The following is a 19254-nucleotide window of genomic DNA, read 5'->3' on the forward strand; positions in this document are numbered from 1 at the left end:
TTTTAACTGAATTTAAAATGTTAGCTCAGATCTCATTTACTTTAGTCAGTGTATTCCAAGAAGGCTTAAAACCTTTCATGTCTTGTACTTTGCTGAATTGGTTTAGCTCCTTTCTAATGCATCAGACAATCTCAGAGGCCCTTTTACCTTGCTCAAAATGACGTATGAACCACGTAAGGATAATTTCCTAAAATGAAGTTGGCTTTCTTTTTATACTTACTGCTGAGACTACAGCAAAGTATCAGAGATAAATCCTTATTCTTATATTCATGCATTAAATCTACATAATAACAACCACATTTGAAATACTAGTTCTATGCATTCAGATTCAAATATATTAGGTTCTTAAAGTGGGAAAGTTCAGAATAGGGTCTGAAAAAAAGAGGAAAAGCTCTTTTTCCTAAGTTTGATACTTGAAAAAAGCATAAAGAGATTGCAAGATGATTGCTAGGTAATGGTCACAAAAAGACGTAGCAACTTGAAGCTGAGGGATAGCAAGACTGCGGAACAGGGAAGGCTCATAGTCTGAGTGCAGAAGTATTCAAGTTTTCCAGAGATTCTGGGGGCAAAGACTTGAGCAGAGTTTGCTGCAGCTGTAAATCTTTGAAATTACTGCATTTGAGCCCAGAAGCAAGGACCTGTTTACAAGGACACAAAAGGCAGAGAAAAAGCTGTTTATCAATCCTTTTCCTATTTTGTATTACCTTGTCATAGAACTTGATTTAGATAAAATGGAAGAATTCTGCTTTTAATCCAATAAAACCTGGGGTCTGCATCTTATAGAAGAAAGCACTATGAAGCAGAAAATCTAGACAGATCCATCTTAAAGTTAACCCAGTGTCCCATTATGAGATCTATAAATCGGGTTAGGGTCAAAGTGTTTTAATGCATCTCAGTTTGCAAGCTGTGAAATGCAATAAACATGGTTTGTATTTTTGTAAGCTATTTTAAATACACCTTCAGTTTTTGAATCATGTATTATGGTTATATGAACTCAGCTTACATATTTCTACTCTATTTCTATTGTGCTCATTAGCCTCGGCAAGATTACAATAATGCAGCTATATTAGTTCCAGTTCCACATTAAACTATTTTCTTTTATAACTTCCCTTTCAAAAACCTTTCAAGCAATACATAATACAACATCAGTGTACCCAATCAGAACTAAAGGGCATTTATTTGTAATTCCTTCTTCATATATTTCCAGACAAGAATGAGCTCTTTCAGGCATGGCAACTGACTGAGCTCACAGTAAAAAACCAAAGAAATGCTTTTCATCCCTATTCATGAAGGTATGCTTCTCAGTCTTTTCCTTAACTATAACAAAAGTGCTTTTTTTTTGCTTTTTACGTGAAACTTCATTCAATATCAAGACCCTACACCCTTAGCCAGCAATCAGCTCATACCTTAGATCTTTCCAGGTGCTTGTATCTTACTCACTGGTTAGTCCAGCATGAAATGTGCTACCTGAGTGTGATCACAGTATGTTATTCTCCAGCAGCTGGTGTTAGACATGCTGCCTTTGCAAATAGTTGGCTTCTAGATGTTGGTCTCTGCAGGTGCTGACCCTCAGATTCCTTGCAGCATTTTTCCAGTGGCCAGCACCAGCCTCTTACCCCACTTGTCTTGAAGTTTGCAAGAGTTCACACACAGGCACAGAAGAGACTATACTCAGTCAATAGTCGCAAATAGCATTTGGCAAGAATACAGAATAGCCTGCAAAGACCAAGTGAAGGCTGAGACAATCCTACTGCCAAGCAACCTGCCCAACAACCAGCATGTATGTGACTGCCCCTTTTTATCCACTTCCCCTCTGCTTCCTCATGTTTGTTACACCCCAATCCACCTTGACTTCTCTATTCCCCTGATTTGGTCTCTGTCACCTAAACATCCCATAATAAGCTGCATATAATATTCTCTGTTCCATCCCCAGATTCTTTTCTCTCTGCATCCCCCAACAAGTCCTATACCCTATTATGCAATCACCCCATACTTGTCTTTTATTCCTGGGAGAGAATCTTTTTCCTTGACCCACCTCACGACTTTCCTTTGATGTACTAGAAGCAGATCACTGGCTCTCTTTTTACTGATCAGATTACACCACTTCGCCTCCCTGTTGTTGTTCATTTGATTCTTACAGTCTATGTTTTAGTCAGTCTTACAGCATCACACTGAATAGCGTTTCATATAAACAACCTCTGAGTTAGGACATTTTACTCAAGAGTGTTGGACTCATACTCTGTGCTGGCATAGTTTGTATAATTATCATAAGCAGTATACTACAAACACTTTATGAAGTCTAAGTATACTATTTCTCTAGAGATGAATTTGAAAAAGCTTCTCAATTAGCTCCACAGAAATTCAATCCTCTCAGTGACAGCTAATCAGACTGAAATAGCCCCATAGGTTAATTTTTCTTACTTCTGTATCAGCTTGTTGCTTTCTTTAACTACTAGAGAAGTTAGGAGAGAGCTGATGAGTACTTTATCATCCTCACGTACATATACATAATTCTGTTTCACAAATGCAGAACTTAGTGAGAGGGAGAAATGTTTAATAAATACTTATGCATCATTAGCTACATTAGTTTCTTCTGCCAGTCAGGGTATTTTTTCCTCAATTTTGTTCTCATTTCAAAGTTAATCACTTTGAAACAATTACTTAAAAAGCTAATTTTAACCTATCATATACAATACCAAAATGGATTTCTCTTTACCTGGGCAAGCTCCATTTTCTTTGTCTTCATCCTCCATATCATCATAATCTTTAACATCAACTATCAATAAGCACTGCAGCCTCCATCTCAACTGGAAATGAGTCAAGCTTCTTTCTGCTTCTAATCCTCCAGTTACAATAATGTGAACCTATATGAAATTTCTGTGTATTCTGAAATTGAATATTAAATCATCCTTACAAAATGTAAGGATTGCTAAAGCCTTTTATCTTCACAGCTTCCAAGGCGCCAAAGTTTTAAAACTGGCCCTTCAGAGTGATATTACAAGGCCTCTGATTTTTTTGTTCAGTCATCCATTTCAACATTTATGCTAAGATGCAGCCCAACCTGTTTCATTTACACCACTAAAATAATCCACGTTTAAACCAAGGAAAAAGATACAGTGTAAACTGAGGGTTAAACAGGTAAGACAAAAATCTGTATGTTCTCTTGAGCAGAAGCTACCCTTGTTACTACACCGTGCAAAATACACTTTCTGCCTAGCAGACAAGCCTGCAGGACCTTACTCTGACATGAAGTACAATATTCTCAAATTGAGAGACACCACTTACTGAGCAGAGAGGCAGGACAGATTTATTTTGCAACAGTACAGTGGCATGGCTGGGGACCAACCTCAGAACTGCCCCACTTTCTTCTAACTCCAGGTACCAATTTTATAAAAGAAAAAGAAACACAAGCTCATCCAGTTGCAATTATTTTTTTTCAACAGAGCCAAGAGGCAATTCATTGCAGGTGGGTTAACACTTCTGTCTGATATGTGTAAGGAATTTAGCAGTAAAGAGTTGCCAGTTATTTGAACAACTAGGCAACTGGTAACTTAATTTTGCATTGTAATTATCATCTGACAAAATTATCTAGAGTGAGAAACTTGTCCATTTCCTTCAAATTGTGTTGGAAGATCCTGCTTCTGTCTTCTCTTGCTTCTACCTCTACCACACCTACAGTGCTATTTTCCAACTACCTTTGAGTTAATTTTGTGAAGACATAATTATGCAACAGTATGAATGCCAGAGCCATAAAGTGTTCCATGCAACTGTTCTAGTGCCAATAGCAACTATTGAAATGCAATAAATTCAACAGTCCAAAGAAATACTCCTTTTAGCAAAAAGGCACACAGTCAATACCTACATCGACTATGAATTTAAACTGGAAGACACTCAAAGTTGTTGCATGACACCGGAAGACTGCTGAAACATTTTATAGCACATTATATTATTATTATAAACCATTTAAAGCTTTAATGTTGGAGATTTAATATTGCCAGTGATAGCTAAAATAATTTTTTATGAAAAAAGTCAGTATCTTTACTCTTCAGTGAGATTTGCATATCTGACAGAATTTCCCACTACCCCATTGCCCTATCTTGATGGTCACACACTGGGGTGAGATTAAGCACGTTCTACCTTAAGCATGGTAAAATGAAACAGAACACACAAAGACACTTGATTGCTTTGCCCATGCTCCAGTACTTGCATTATTTTAGGAACAAAGTAAGCCTATTACTCAAAACAAGATAAGATTATTATTTTGCATGACATTATTTAAATTAAAGTCTTTTTCCTCTTATCAGCTTCATCTTATCCAATCCTTATCCTTCTTTACATTCAGTTCCATGTATCAGTACCACTTAGGTAAAAGCATAGTGCATTTTGTTCCTGCATATTTGATTGGTCATACAGAATCTCCTAACTAGTACTATAATTTTTATAAAACTTTTTAGATGAGATCGTATATTTGCAGTTTTTATCATGCATGGTCCTGTGGTTTCAAATGTCTCAGAATGTCTTTTTTCTAAAGACAGCAATCACCCATGAGTAAGGTTGATTTAGTTCATGCTTGTTTAAATGTGTTGACTTTATTTTGTTCAATATACAAATAAGCATATGTAATGTCTTAATTGTCTCAAAGTCACCAGGAAAAAAGATGAAGCTTATCATAAGCTGAAAATGCCATCTGTTAATAAGTATTATCAACTGAAACCCAAGGCAGTATTATGTTTTGAACCTGTATGGAGCAAAAGTGTAATGGAGGATCAATTAAAACTAAGGAAACTTAAAACAGCTTCCTGCTAAAAAAGTTCGGCAAGTTAAACAAAGACAAATTTAACCAAAGCAGGCCCTACTCAAGCTTGTTCTCATTGTTTTAGATACTACTTGTATAAAATTTTTTTAAATTGCATTAAAATGCTGTTCTGCTGCAGACCAGAGCTGACAGGATCAAGCTGATACAGTGAACACACTGGGCTGAAGAAAAAAAGTGATACCCTTCCTGAACGCTGACTCCTTTTCCAACATTAAAAAGATAAAAGCTTTTCTTTTTTTTCTGACAAAAAAGGGGTTTCTTTCATTGCTTCTACCTGCAATATCTATTTCTTAATTTCTTTGTCTACAACTTCAAATACGTAATAAGAGCCATGACAGATTAATTTCATTAAGTAAGACTATTTTTCATGGCAATCCTCAAACAGAAGAAGTCCTTTGTTACCTGCAAAAGGAATGAATAGCACAGTTTCGAGAAGCATCTAATTTGATTTGCTTTCCTCCAGATTAGCATTAAAAACAACCAAAGAACCCAAAATAATCTGATCTCTTCCGTAAGACTGAGAAGGTATGATTAGAAATGTAAAACCAGGCTGGGAGAGGTCCATAGTCCACAGAATGCAGACTGAGAGAACAAGAAGCCTTAAAACCCTTCACCCTTTGTGGGGGTAGGAGGCAGGGAAACAGGTTGCCCTATGTCTTACCACGTACTCCTAAAGCTGGAGCTTTAATTCTTATCTGCTTAGTCTGAACTTGTGAAAACAAGAACTAAGACTATAAATAAGACTATGTATTCAACCAGAGTGCAAAACAGGTTTCTATTTTTCTGTTCCCATGATATACATGTTTGCTTTTTAATCACAATTTAAAGTAATATGGCATTTTATCTAAAAATCAAAAGGAAAAATATTTTAAAAATAAATCACTCAGAAAGGCAAATAATGCCTAGACCTCTAGAGAAATGTTATTAACAACTGTTCAAGTGATTTAGCAAATTTATCAACAATACAGTATCAAAACAAAGAAAACATTTAGAATATTTATAACAGGATTCTGCATTTAAATCATCATTCAGGTCAATATCTGTAAATCCACTTATTCCTACAAGTTAGAAGTAAACACTTAATAATATCACTTTCACCAAACTGGTGTTTAGGTGGACACCAACTACTCTGCAGGCTTTCATTCATGCATTATTATATTGCCACTCAGTTTTAAAGAAGTGTAGAACACTAGAGCACTATCTGCTCCAACTCATTTCTCCTTGTACAAAATTATTAGGATGATAACTTGTAATAGTTCGAGTAAGTAAATTCCATCCCCGAGAAATAAGGAGGACAGATAGTTCCTCTTACCTCAATTGTCCAGGCAGGTTGATTTTTGTGAGAGTTTTAGCTGTCTTTGGGGGAAAACAAACACACCATCCTAACAAGCTACGTTAAGTTCTTTCTATTTGGTTAAATGAATATTTGACACACTGTTTTTTCTATATGAAGGGGAAAAGCTGCTAGTATGACTTGTCCCCACTTTTATTTGAGGGGTTCTCCAGTGCATTTTAAATGCAAATAAACTGATGTCTGTACCTCTGTAATATAGGCCATCTGGTGCTGGCTGGTACCAGCTGACTGAGAGGCAGCAGCTCACTGTTACTGCCAAGTTTAATCTGCCAATTTAGTCTTCATTTTGGGGAAGAAAAACAGCATTTGATATACCACTATTGAAAAATAACCTCCAACTGACCCATTCCTGCCACTTGAAATAACTTTATACAAAAACAAGAACCAGTTTCAAATTCAAAAGGCAATATAATAAAACTAACTAACTCACGGTGTCATATTGAACTTCAGTTAATCAAGTGTAGCTGCTGCACTCCTTCAGAACCATTCATCATCCTGATATGTTCAGCAGAATGAAAAAATTGTTAACTTTGAATGTCAATATTAGTTTGCAAATGCACAAGTACTTAGTGAAAAAAAAAATAGTTCATTCTTTACATCCTAACCATTTAACTTTACTGTCCCAGTAGAACACAATCTTGTCTTAAAAGGGTTTACTTCAGTAACTTAGATGTGGTTTCACAGTAACTATGCTCCTCAACACGCAGTATTTTACAGTGAAAACATCACAGTATTTTCATTGCAGTACTCAACTCATGTGAAACCTCTAAACTAAACAGTGGAGAAAGCTACACAGCGCTGAACCCAAACTCTTCCAAAGCATTCAGTGTCATGGACTTAGCTGAACTTTCTAATTTTGGATATTAGAAATATTTACCAAGTTTTCCATGGACAGTTTTCCAAACAACTTCTGGCTTAATTCTGGCTTGTTAGCACCATTGCATACCACATTTTCTTAATTTGAAAATTAGACTACATAAGAAGTTGAACCCTACAAAAATCTGAACATTTAGCCATATGAATTTTCTTCTTCTTTGCTCTGGGACCACTCCAGGGCCTCACAGCATCATACCTAGCGATGCCTTTTTTGTTTGAATTTGTACTGCAGAAGTACATAAACAGGTATGTCTTGAAAAAAGCTAAACAGTCCTAGTTGCTCTGAAATTCAAGAAGTTATTCATACAGCTCAGTCCACTTCTCTGTTCTAAATAGTGCAAAGCAAATGCCTTTACTAAATGAAGTATTATTCCCTATACTCTTTGATTGCTTGTGAACAGTATTCCTCAGTTCACTGTGCAGCTCTTGTTTATCTTTGGGGCACACAGTCTCCCCAGTTCACACACTGGCCATGTCCCAGCCATGCCCCTGATCCCTCAGCCAGAATGACCTAAATGTACCTTATCTCCTACTTTTCTGTGCTTCCTTTCAGTGGAAAACAGGTAGAGGTGGATGGAGTGCACACAAAGCCTCCTCCAACCTGCTGCATGAAGAAGTAGCATGGAGCTCACCTAAAGTGCTCCTCTGTGCTCTAAGAAGAAACTTTACTTAAACTATCTACATTTTATTTCAGAAAACTACTCTGAGGCTTTGAGAGCTCTCTCATGCACAAGTAGAATACTTATGCTACATATTGTTTTTAAAATCACCAAATAATTCTAAATTGAACACATTCAATTACTCAAGGATGAACAAAAATTCTACTCAGTAAACATGCCAGAAATAAAAAAGCAGTTCAGTGGTTTACTCTGTTCCTGAACAGAGAACTTGTTCAGTCAGCTTAAGCAGAAAAGAAAGAAGAAAAAAAAAAGAAAAAAAAAGAAAAAAAAAAAGAAAAAAAAGAAAAAAAAAGGGAAAAAAAAAAGAAAATCATAGCTGATTTGGGAAATTTCACTACCTTCAGCTGTTCAAAAGAGTAATTAATAAGAAGGGAAAGCTCCTCAGCAGCTGATGAAAGGGCAGGCAGGATGATGAAGTTTAAAAATGGCTAGCAAAAGCCTAGCTGTTTTTTCCTGCCTACAAATTGAACACTTTCCTGTGTAACTACCAATGAAACATGTAAGATTGGTGGTCAAACTAGACTTTCTTCCCCTCCCCACTAACAGAATGCGCTCTTACAACATGAGATTTACTTTTTTAGTTAATTTAAAAATCTCTTAATCTTAATTTTCTGTACAGAACATGTAAAATTTGCTTTCATTACATGACAGTCTGCCTTATGCTATTATCCTGCTCTTGGCCCATAGAAAACATTAAGAAGCACACAATTAGCTCACTTCGATTATTTATTCCTGCAATTCAACACATTTTTTGTATTGCTAAAATTTGCACTTCTGTTGCTTGCAAACAAGCTGGGCTTTGAGTGAACATGCCAGCTTCACATAACCTGGCCCCAGTTTGCATACCACGAAAAACTACATAATAATTGTTACAGCAGTTTTCTTGCAGTATTTTCCCTGTTTCTCCAAAGTACTGTAAGGATAAGGTTGTTTTAGGTAGAAGCACTAAGGAAACTTGAGATCTGCAATTGTGGAAATAGCATAGGGAGAGAGGGAGGAAAGACCCTGGGTAACTTATGCAAGTTTCTTAACTTTCTTCTATTAGACTGAAAAAGACATTACAGTTGCAAGTAGCTTGGCAATGTCACTTATTTTATTAAGAGTTCTGAAGATCTGATGTGAAATATCTCATTGTTGGCTGCTTCCAATAAAATGCTAATCACTGGACTAGACTCAATCAGTCTATCTGCTCACACTGTAAGATCTTGTTATATTACAAATTACCCAGTAATTTCATAAGAGAAAGTGAACAGCCCAGAAAATTAGAGTAAAACAAGTATCCTTGCTACTCACTATTCTGCAGTAGATCTCTCTGATCTTTAGGAAATTCTACAGGACATCTGAACTCTCCAGTGTGAATGCTCACAAAAAAATATTTCCCCTGAAACCCACTTCAAGCACATGATGATTCCTTACTGAAAAGCAATTTCAGTAAGAAAACTCACTACTATTCAATAAGTTAAAATATGATGTTCTTTGTTTATCAAAGCATGATAATCAACAAAGTATCTTTTATGCCATAATAACCTGATACATTAATGAAATATTGGGATAATAAGTTTACTAAATCAATGCTACAAGCTTTCAGTAATATTTGAAAAAGCAACAGAAATCATGCTAGACATTTAGCTTGCTAAAGACTAAGAATCAGTTAGTGACAACATCTAGTTAGTACAAGAGAAAGGCTCTCAAATGGATGTAGGAGCAAATTAGTCAGCTCTATGAAGCAGAGATAATATAAGAATTGAATGTGAACATTTTAAACTTTTAGGATGCTTACTCTTGTTTTAAGAGCTAAGAAAGTTAATCTCAACAAAAGATAAAATTGAAGTCACTAGGAACTGAAGACTTGTAGGAGTACACGACACTTGAGAATAGATCTGAAGTTTTCTCTAGATTCATCTTTTTACAAGTTTAAGACCTCTATTCTTTTCCATCTTTATTGATTCTTCCATAGGATGGCTAAAACACTGCTTGAATTACCTTAACCTAAAAGAAGTCTCAAAATTGTGGCAGAACTGCCAACTCCTTGTTCACATATTTTTAATTCATTAACTTTCCAAGCCTGGAATAACTAGACTGGAGATAACCCACGTCTGTAGTAAAGGCAACCAGTGACTTTACATATGAAGTGTGCAGACTTCTCATATTGCTTCCTCCTCCAGGAACTGGGAAAAATAACGATCTACTGCTTGGTGTGGTTGCTGAAAACAGGATAGATACTACAGACAAGATGCCTGCACTCCCCTGTTGATTCAGGATGCAATATTTAAAAGATCCTATAGACAGTCTCCACCTGGATGTGAAGGGTATCATTATTAATGAAACACTAAAGTTTATCAGCTCCCTAAAGCAGAACCACATCACAAAAGCAGCAATGTATTATACCATATATGAAAATAAAACCATTTGGTTTTCTATGTCACCAACACTTTCCCACAGAAACAAATATTTGATACAGGCTTCGTTCGTTTGGATTGAAGAACACAGCTACAATTTTAAAATATGTAAAGTTTACAGTCTAAAACCAGCTTATTTTGAATGAATGATCCTTTAAAAGCCCAAGCTTGAAGAATGTCTTAAATTAAAAAGATGACACACAGATGAGTTCCATTTGAGCAGTCAATGCTGACATATTAATAACGAAATAAAATATGCTGCAGTACTTCAAACACTTTGCAGCTGTTTCAATAGCACTATTATCTAATACAGATATATTTACCAAATTCCACATTTTGTAGTACAAGCATTTAAAATCGAAATACTTCTTTTTATTTGCCTAATCATTAACTGGTAATCTAATGACTTTTCAAATGTAAATCTAATCAGTGGCATTAGAACTGTTTTTTATTTCAAATAGTAGGATTATCCCCCAGCTGTAACTATGCTCTGGTGGCACTTCCCCTCACTTAACCAAGTATTCCCAGCCACATAACGAGGCTCATGCATCCTTACAAAGGGAAATCCTCTCTCTCCCAGACCAAAAGTAGATCTTTGGGCTCTAGAAAGTTAAGGTTTCCAAACCACAGCAATGTTTTTAACCTTTATAACTAAAGTATGTTATTATAAGTACCAAAATAAAACATTTAACTTGGCTGGACACCCCTGTAAAGCTTCAGTAATCAACAATTCAAATGTTTTTATTGTCATCCATAAATTTACTTTAACCTCGTGCAGTATCAGTAACAATAGCTCAGTCAAGCTTCACAAATTGTCATAATAAAATTTGCTTCTGCACTAACTCATTCCGAACTTGCTTTCTAATTTAAGAAAAATTATATTTGCATCGAGGAGGGGCTTCTTTCCCCCTCCAAATGTGCATATATATATATATATATATATTTGTATCTTGTTTTATTATGTAAAATGAAAAAACATCTATTTGAAAACTGAATTAGAAATAAATCTACAATCACAGTCTGTGAACACACAACATTTTTCGTAATTGTAACACAGCACTATTGGGGAATAAACTGACAGATGGAGACTCCAATGCATTCTGCAGACTACACTGCAGACCTGAACATACTAATGGATTCACAAGATCTGAGAGATGACATCTGTATTAAAAGAAATTATTATATTTAATACTAGAATTACCCATTTCATTTTTGTTTAATATTAACTCTCTACAGAAGTGCACATGAAATTTTAATTGTACCCACATTGCTAAGGCTGCCCATTATGCTTTAACATAACTGTATAAAAAAGCACCTTACGTGGTTTGCTTGTCATGTTTTGTGACATGATCTTAGTTGCAAATTTTCAAGTTACTTAGAGTTACTAATTAAACTCTATAGATTATACATTTATGTTTAAAATGGATTCATTTATGAAAGACAGTATTAGATGATAATACAAGACTCAATAACACTGACAATTTTCTGGGCAAGAATAGCAATGGTCCATGACCCTGAGGTTAGCTCAGCTGGTCAGAGCATGGTTCAATCCCCGTACAGGCCATTCACTTAGAGCTAGGCTTGATGATCCTTGCGGGTCCCTTTGGATCCTTGCGGGTCCCAACTCAAGACATTTCTGCAAACTTAAAATCCTTAATTAGGTTTTTGGTCTGAGCCTAAACTTTAACTAAGCTTAACCCACTTCCCTCTTCCCCTAAACACATTCCTTCCTCATTGTATGGCCAACCAACTTTTGTATGCAAGCAACAGCACAAGTAGGATTCACGTGGATTGACCAGATTACAACTCATATACACATACACATTCATACTTCTGTGTGTGTATATAGATACACACACACACATTAATTTTTTCCCCAATCTCTGAACGTATCTAATACTATGTGCCATTTTTAAATAACTGGAAAAAAAGAAACTCTTCTTACCTTTTCAGCTGTTAACTGTTTTGACGGTTTTTCTGATTCTCTCTCTCTCTTTTTCTCGTCTTTCTTTTTTTCTTTTTCCTTCTGCAAAAAGAAAAAGCATTTTGCTAGTACCCAATTTACAAACATATTGAATGTCTACAGTCATATAGAATATAAACAGAGATTTTGAGCTACTCCCTTTTAAATCAGTTGATGCTTCTATCTGCTCTGCTTCCAGAAGTGACTCATTTTGCTCAAATACTAATACTAAAAATATTGTGACTTTTAGATTCAATTCAAGAAATTCACTTTTTCACCTGCTCATCTGCTTAATAAGCAGAAGGAAAATAAATCAGCATTGCTTCTCTTAAGCTAAGCAGAGCAGAAGAGAAAAAAAACATCTTCAAGTATCTCTGTTAACTCTGATAGCTTCTGTCTTGGAGGGCAGATGTCAGCTGCTTTGACCAAAGAACTACACTAAGGTAAACTGCATGCAGCTTTCTGCAGAAAGGTACTGATTTTTAAAAGCTAATCTAGTAGTCTTAAAAAATACTCCTGAATGTAAAAAAGTTGCCTTTGGCCATATGACAGGCCAGCTGAGCATTGAGACATTATGTTGTTCCAGAAAGTGAAAATATAAAGATCCCTTTACTTTGAATGTATCATAATGACACTACAGAAATTTCCTCACTTCAGTTTTTAATGAATGAATGTGCCAAAATTACTGATCTGTCTGACTCAAGCAAAGCATAAAATATTCCTTAAGGAATAATGTGAAGAAGATACAGACTTTCTAGGCTAGCAATTGCTTTGACAAAGGGTTAGTCTGCCTGCATTTACCTTGTACAACTACAGTGTAGTACTAGTGAGTGTACCTGAACGCTAAATGGATGAAATAAGGGTTTACCATCTGTAATAAAGAGAATGAGACAGTAGCTCCTAAATGTTCTTTCAGCCATTAGACTTGTACCCCTTTGTTCAAAGCTTCAAAATGGCCTTGTTTCAGAAAACACTACTGTTTACAAGTTTCCCAATATTACGAGAAGGGTTCAGAGGTTAGATAACTGTCCGTGAAGCTCCAGTATTAAAAATAAAACAGTTTCTAGGTTACAGCTTGTGTCAGTAAGGAATGTTTGTGGTTTTTTCTTTTCTTTTTTCAACATCCAGTATATATAATTTTAACATTTTTATAACATGGCATTTACTTAATATAGTTCTAACACTCAGGTGAAGGGGTTTTTTTGCTGGTGGGTATTTTTTTTGTTTGTTTGGGGGTTTTTTGGAGGTGACTGGGCACAGGGGGATCGAAGTAACACATTTTTCAAAACTTCCAATAATCCATTTTCAAGCCCTTCACCATATTTACCAGATGTATTGGGGCTACTCAAGTCCTGACTAAACCATGTGAATTATTTCATCAGGCATTAACCTGAACACTCAGTTCCTGGAAAAATCGAGACTATCACACCAAGCACCTGCTTACAAGCAACAGAAAGCAATGACCACAGTCATGAAACCCCAATAGAGGAATTTGGAACATCTGTTTTGACAAAAAGAAACAGAGACCAATTTATATTTTACTGAACATTAGGAACACAGAAGTGAACACAGTAGTCTAAACTAGAGGCCCTGCCAATACTGTATCTCACCTGTGGTAGCACAAGGTGTTCAAGAAATGTTTGTATGACTGGGACAAGTATAGAGCAGTATTTTATTTTGAGGTCACATTATAACCTGAGACTTGCAGCCTTACTGAACTAGGACTACCAATGCATAGCCATGCCTTTCTTCCATTACTGTTTCACTGACCCTAGTACCAACCTGCATTCTAACATACACACAAATTATACTGTCAGAGCAAAAACTTTTCTTTCATTCTCTGTTCCCACGTCCCACTCCAACCTTCTCAAGCTGAATAATTTAAATAAACATAATCTCTTCTCCCATGGAAACTTAGACAACTGCATCAAAAGAAGCGTTACCAGCAGGTCAAGGGAAATTATTCTCTACTCAGCTCTCACAGACCCTTCCCTCTGCGGTTGGGGCCCCCAGCATCAGAAGGACATGGACCGGCTGCAGCCAGAGAAGGGCCACAAAAATGACAGGGGGCTGGAGCACCTCTCTCTGAAGACAGGATGAGAGACTTGGGGTTGTCTGAGTCTAGAGAAGAACAAAGACTCCAGGGCCACTTTATAGAAGTCTTCCAGTACCTAAAGGGGGCATCACGCACAACAGGTAAGGACTCTGTCAGGATAGCGACAGGAGAAGGGGGAATGGCTTTAAACTGAAAGCGGGCAGGCTTAGATTAGATAGTAGGAAGAAATTCTTAACTGTGAGGGTGGTGAGGCACTGGAACAGGTTGCCCAGGGAAGCTGTGGATTCCCCATCCCTGGAAGTGTTCAAGGCCAAGTTGGATGGGCGTTTGAGCAACCTGATCTAGTTGTTATAAACATATATTATAGTATTGGCTTCTCGCGAAGTATTAACGTAGATATTATATAATGTTAGAAATGCTTTTTGCTGTGTGGATGTAGTTTTCTCTCGTTTTAGCAAGAATGTTAGCAAGTGTGAGGAAGTAAGATAACCTCCAAGCGAGCAGAGGATGAGGCCCGAGAAGCTGCTAATCAACACTTTGTCCAGAGAACAAAAGGGCCCAAAGGCTGCTCCGCCTGGAGAACGGGCGGCCAGGAGAGTCCGGAGCCGCTATCACCGCTCTGCCCGGGGGGCAAAGAGGCCCAAAGCTGCAATCAGCCCTGACTGTCTGGAGAATTAAGAGATCCACTCTACCATCGACTCTTACCTAGCGGGCCCAACCCCAAGAACCAAAAGAAATAAAACCGCAAGGCAGAAGACTACGCATGCTCTAAAAAGGCGGACCCAAGGAGTGGCCATGCAGAACAGTTCCTGGAAAAGTTTTAATATGAATAGAGAACAGACAGTAAAAATGGTATAAAAAGGATTCACCTCGAGCATCAGGTGTGCTCTTGGCAGAGCGCCAAGGCACCCAGCTGTTATCCCTTTGCTTTATTTTATGTGTCTCTTATTGTCTTTATATTAAACTCTTTAAATTCTAACAGGAGAGTGAACCTCGTTTTTCACATAGTGAAAGGTGTCCATGTCCATAGTAGGGGGTTAGAACTACATGATCGTTAAGGTCCTTTCCAACTCAAACCATTCTATGATTCTACAATTCTATGATTTGATTCTTCTCCTCCTGGGAAAGGTTGTTGGAAGCGTCATGTAAGTACTCTTACTTTTCAATCACAGTATCTTAAATTTCCTTGAATATGTTTAAGTGAAAGCAGAGGTAGTTTTTGCATTTTTTCAGTATGTCCTGATTTCCAGTTTGACTTCAACATTTTTTAAACAATATGTTTAACTCACTTCTGGAGTAAAAAGTATCTGAAACATTTATTTCTCAAGACTTCAAGAACAAGGAGGGTTTGCAGAAAGTTTCATATGGCAAAGACTCCGTAAAGGTGACCAAATATAAATGCTTCTTGTTGCCCTCAACAAATCTCTGAAAGCTTAATAGTGAATATATGAAGACCTAAAATAAACTGTTCTCCAGTGTTCCTGCCTCTACACCTCATAGAATCTACAAAACAGTCTTGATTCCCAGCAACTTTATTTTCATTCATTTAAATTTCATTGTGGACTTGAAAAGCCCTTCACCTTCACACTTCCTAATTTCAATATTCAAGCTTTCTGCCTCAGCTCCATTAGATAAAAATGAATTCAGACTAAATAAAAACATTTCTCAAATGTTGCATTCATGCCAGAACTTCAGCTCAAGTGTTTCATTACTTGCAAAAGCAGTCAAAAACCACTACGAAGATAATAAAATTTGACTTTATATTAGTCTTAAATTCTAAGGAAAGATTATTAATTTTTTTCCAAGTTTCATTTCTTACATGGCATACTAGTTACAGAGAAAAACTTTCAAATGTGAATACACCAATAGAGGTGGATAAGAAAGTAAAGGCAAGTTTCATTGTTAGTGGCTGCTGCTACTCCTGGTACAACTTAAAACATGTCAAATTCAACAAGGCTTGTGGTCTTCGTCTACAACACTGTCATTTAAATTTTAATTAATGTTTAAATATAGTTGAACTAAAATAATTTATAACTTCTGTCCAAATTTTCTGCATTTAGAAGGGAAAAGCTTGATTTATGTTCAGACCATAAATTATTTCATATACTGCATAGTCTCAATTCAGAGCGAAGTATCCAAAAGAGCCTAACACTGGGCATTCACATTCTAAAAAATGCATTATTGTTGCAAATGGTGACATTTACTGAAAGTTGATATAAATTATGCCTCATCTACTACTTGCTTGTGTGTTACGTTTTTCAAAGACCCATCTAAACAGTAAATGTAATGTTAGCACACACACATATCCCAGCTAGAAGAAATATTAAAACCAGTATGAGTCAAATTAATTCTATATTTATCTCCAAGGAGGATGAACTAAATGCCTGGAACAATACTGATAATTTAGAATCCGGAACAAGCAAGTAATTCAAAAAAAGATATCAAAAATTATTCCTGTTGAGACAGAACAGTATCACTCATGCCCATTAGCTAGGGATTAAGTGGGTTTTCCACAGTTTTGTTGACACTAAACCCTAGGAGAACCAGAATTTTGACATATAAACATCAAGAGGTAACAACCACACACGTACATTGCCCTGCTGTATTGGCTTTTTTCATTTAGCTAGTCCAAGAAAAAAGGAGAGACGTATTTCAAGTGTGTGAAGTATTAACAGCAATTCAAACTCTCAGGTTACCTCAGTGAAATTACTCTATAGAGATGGAAACATTTGTGCAAAGCAGTAACCTGATAAGAGTTACACCCCAAACCAATATACCTCTGCTTTGCTCTTCTCAGCAGCAGCTTGCAGAGAAGGAGAAGATGCCAAAGGCTGAGCAGCATCAGATGATATCTGTACAAAACAGAGGAAAGAAATGAGAAAGAAAATAAGCAAGAACAGCTGGGAAGGGAGGCAGCAGAGGCCACTAAGAGACATGATTTTCATTCCTTTCTTTTTCAATAATCTTGGTGGTAGTGGTTACACAACATAGAAGAAACATAAAGAGGAGAAAAAGTTTGGGGATTTTTTCTGAGTACAATATTTAAAGGAAATGTTTCAGGTAGGAGAGTGTGACTTATAATGAGATTCACTAGAACAGAATATAAGAAAATGAACCTGGAAAGATCATATCAAAGGCCTAAGAAAAATAATTAGGTTTCAACCATTGTTCAATTTTTATCCAGTGTAACTACTGAAATATTAATGTCCTGAAGCATGAAGGCAGACTGTCCCAGAGGAGGGGGAGAGAAGAGAGTGCCTTTGTTCTTGTTCAGTGTAACAGAATATTTTTATTAACAGGAATGCAAAATAACTCTGAAAGTTATACATTAATTAAAGTTCTCATTAACTCTTCTCTAAGAGCACTCCAAGTACATAAAGAGCTTAGGGTTAATATAAAGCCACATCTTAGCAGCAGGTTGAAGGATCTCCCAGACAAGTGACACTTCTTTTCTACAAACTGATATGTAAAATTGCTATTAACAGCACTAGACTTCCAGAATTATCCAAAAGGTGTGCATTATATATGCAACAGATACAGTTTGCTCAAAAAACCAGGATTTCTCCAAAGGCATTTTCATACATCTTCCTATCCAATTTTTTTATGCATAGCTGATCACTTTAATGGAAACATTATCTTTCTATTCCCCTTATTATAAAAATGCAACTGAAACACATTTTCAAAATATGTAGAAGATCTTCAGAGCTATAAAGCCGACACTTCTACACTGTTTTGTATCACTTCTATTATCTAGAAGGAAAATTCAGAAATAAATGAAGCTATAACAGAGTAGGTCATTATGTTGGACCAAAATAAGCAATTTAAATGACATGTTTTACTTAATTTAAAAAAAAGTAGCTTGCCCTAAATGGAAACTGAAAGCTAATAAAAAACCCAATCATATCTTGTGTCTAAATACCCTATATTTCTCACAGAAAATCCTACCAGTCTCTTAACTTATACAGCTGGAATATTCATAGAATTCATATATTTAGTATTTTTACAAAGTCAGAAACTACACTTTTGCTGGAAGGTGGTGGAGAGCTGTAGGAAAAATTTAAAAACTAAATTTTACCTCCAGAAATATGAAACAGAATTCTCATTTCTAAATTTACAGTTTTAAAATCCTTGAGTTATTATCAGAATTATGGATACACCTGCTGCAATGATGCAGTTTCTCAAACAGTAGCATTTCGTTGCTATAGGAACATTGGGACCCTGTTTACTCCAGCTGCACCACACTGTAACCAAATAATGTTGGAAAAATGATTAGGTAACTACACAATATATTGAACTATGAACTATAACATCATGCTCCTTACTGCATTTTCAATTAGATAAAATGTGTAAAATTCTCATAATGAATCATTTTAGGTATACTTTTAATTTGCTAAAGATACAGTGGGATTTTTGGTTTGGGCTTGGAGTTTTTTTCATTCTTTTGTATACTTCAGATTTTGGGAGAATTTAAGCTTGATAGTTCTCACAGGTGAACAGCAGGTAACAGCTACTTACCACACAGAACTAGGTAAGCAGAATTTTATTTGGGGGGCTAGGGGGAAAATCAGCATTACAGGTGTTTGTCAATTTCCATCCTCTCATAATAGTTCTCAATCTCAAATCCTCTTCATAAATTAAAATTATTATCTAACCTAGGAGAAGGCAATCCTATCCTGTGAAGGCCTGAAAGCAACTATTATAGTTTTGCCAATCAAGTAATGGAATCACAGAACCAATGAAGAGGTGTTATGCAAGCTATAAGCAGGAGACAGAGTGAAAAGCAGTTGCTGTCTAGCCTGGGATATGGAACAGGATGTACAAGCTGAGAAATGCCCAAGCATAAGGTTTAAAGACAACCAGCAGCACTACAACCACTTCAGGCAAAAAAGAGCACTTGAAAGCAACACTTCACATATGCAAATATTCAACTAAGCAAGAGAACAAAAGATGTATGACTGAATCTAATCTTTAAGAGAAAACACATTACAATGTATAAAGAACAGATTAAGTTTATGTAATGAAAGCAACAGTACAAGGTTGAGCTGCTGAACAGCTTTATCACCACTGCATCATGCTGAATTTGTTATCTACCAGGCTGCACCAGATATGG

At 36.2% G+C, this 19254-nt stretch overlaps 1 protein-coding gene across 3 annotated transcripts in view; it reads right to left on the reverse strand.

Moving 5' to 3' along the window:
* The window catches only part of SMAP1 (small ArfGAP 1), a 91982-nt gene that overhangs the window by 32183 nt on the left and 40545 nt on the right, over positions 1-19254 (reverse strand). For 2 of the 3 annotated variants that reach the window (XM_039567982.1, XM_039567983.1), the window contains exons 5-6: positions 16922-16996; positions 12071-12151 (exon numbers count right to left, since the gene is read on the reverse strand). In XM_039567982.1, coding sequence (XP_039423916.1) covers positions 12071-12151; positions 16922-16996 — 156 coding nt within the window. The remainder of the gene's footprint in view (positions 1-12070; positions 12152-16921; positions 16997-19254) is intronic. The other variant, XM_039567984.1, reaches the window with a different exon arrangement.

The sequence above is a fragment of the Corvus cornix genome, chromosome 3 (genome assembly GCF_000738735.6).
Source record: "Corvus cornix cornix isolate S_Up_H32 chromosome 3, ASM73873v5, whole genome shotgun sequence".
NCBI lineage: Eukaryota > Metazoa > Chordata > Aves > Passeriformes > Corvidae > Corvus > Corvus cornix.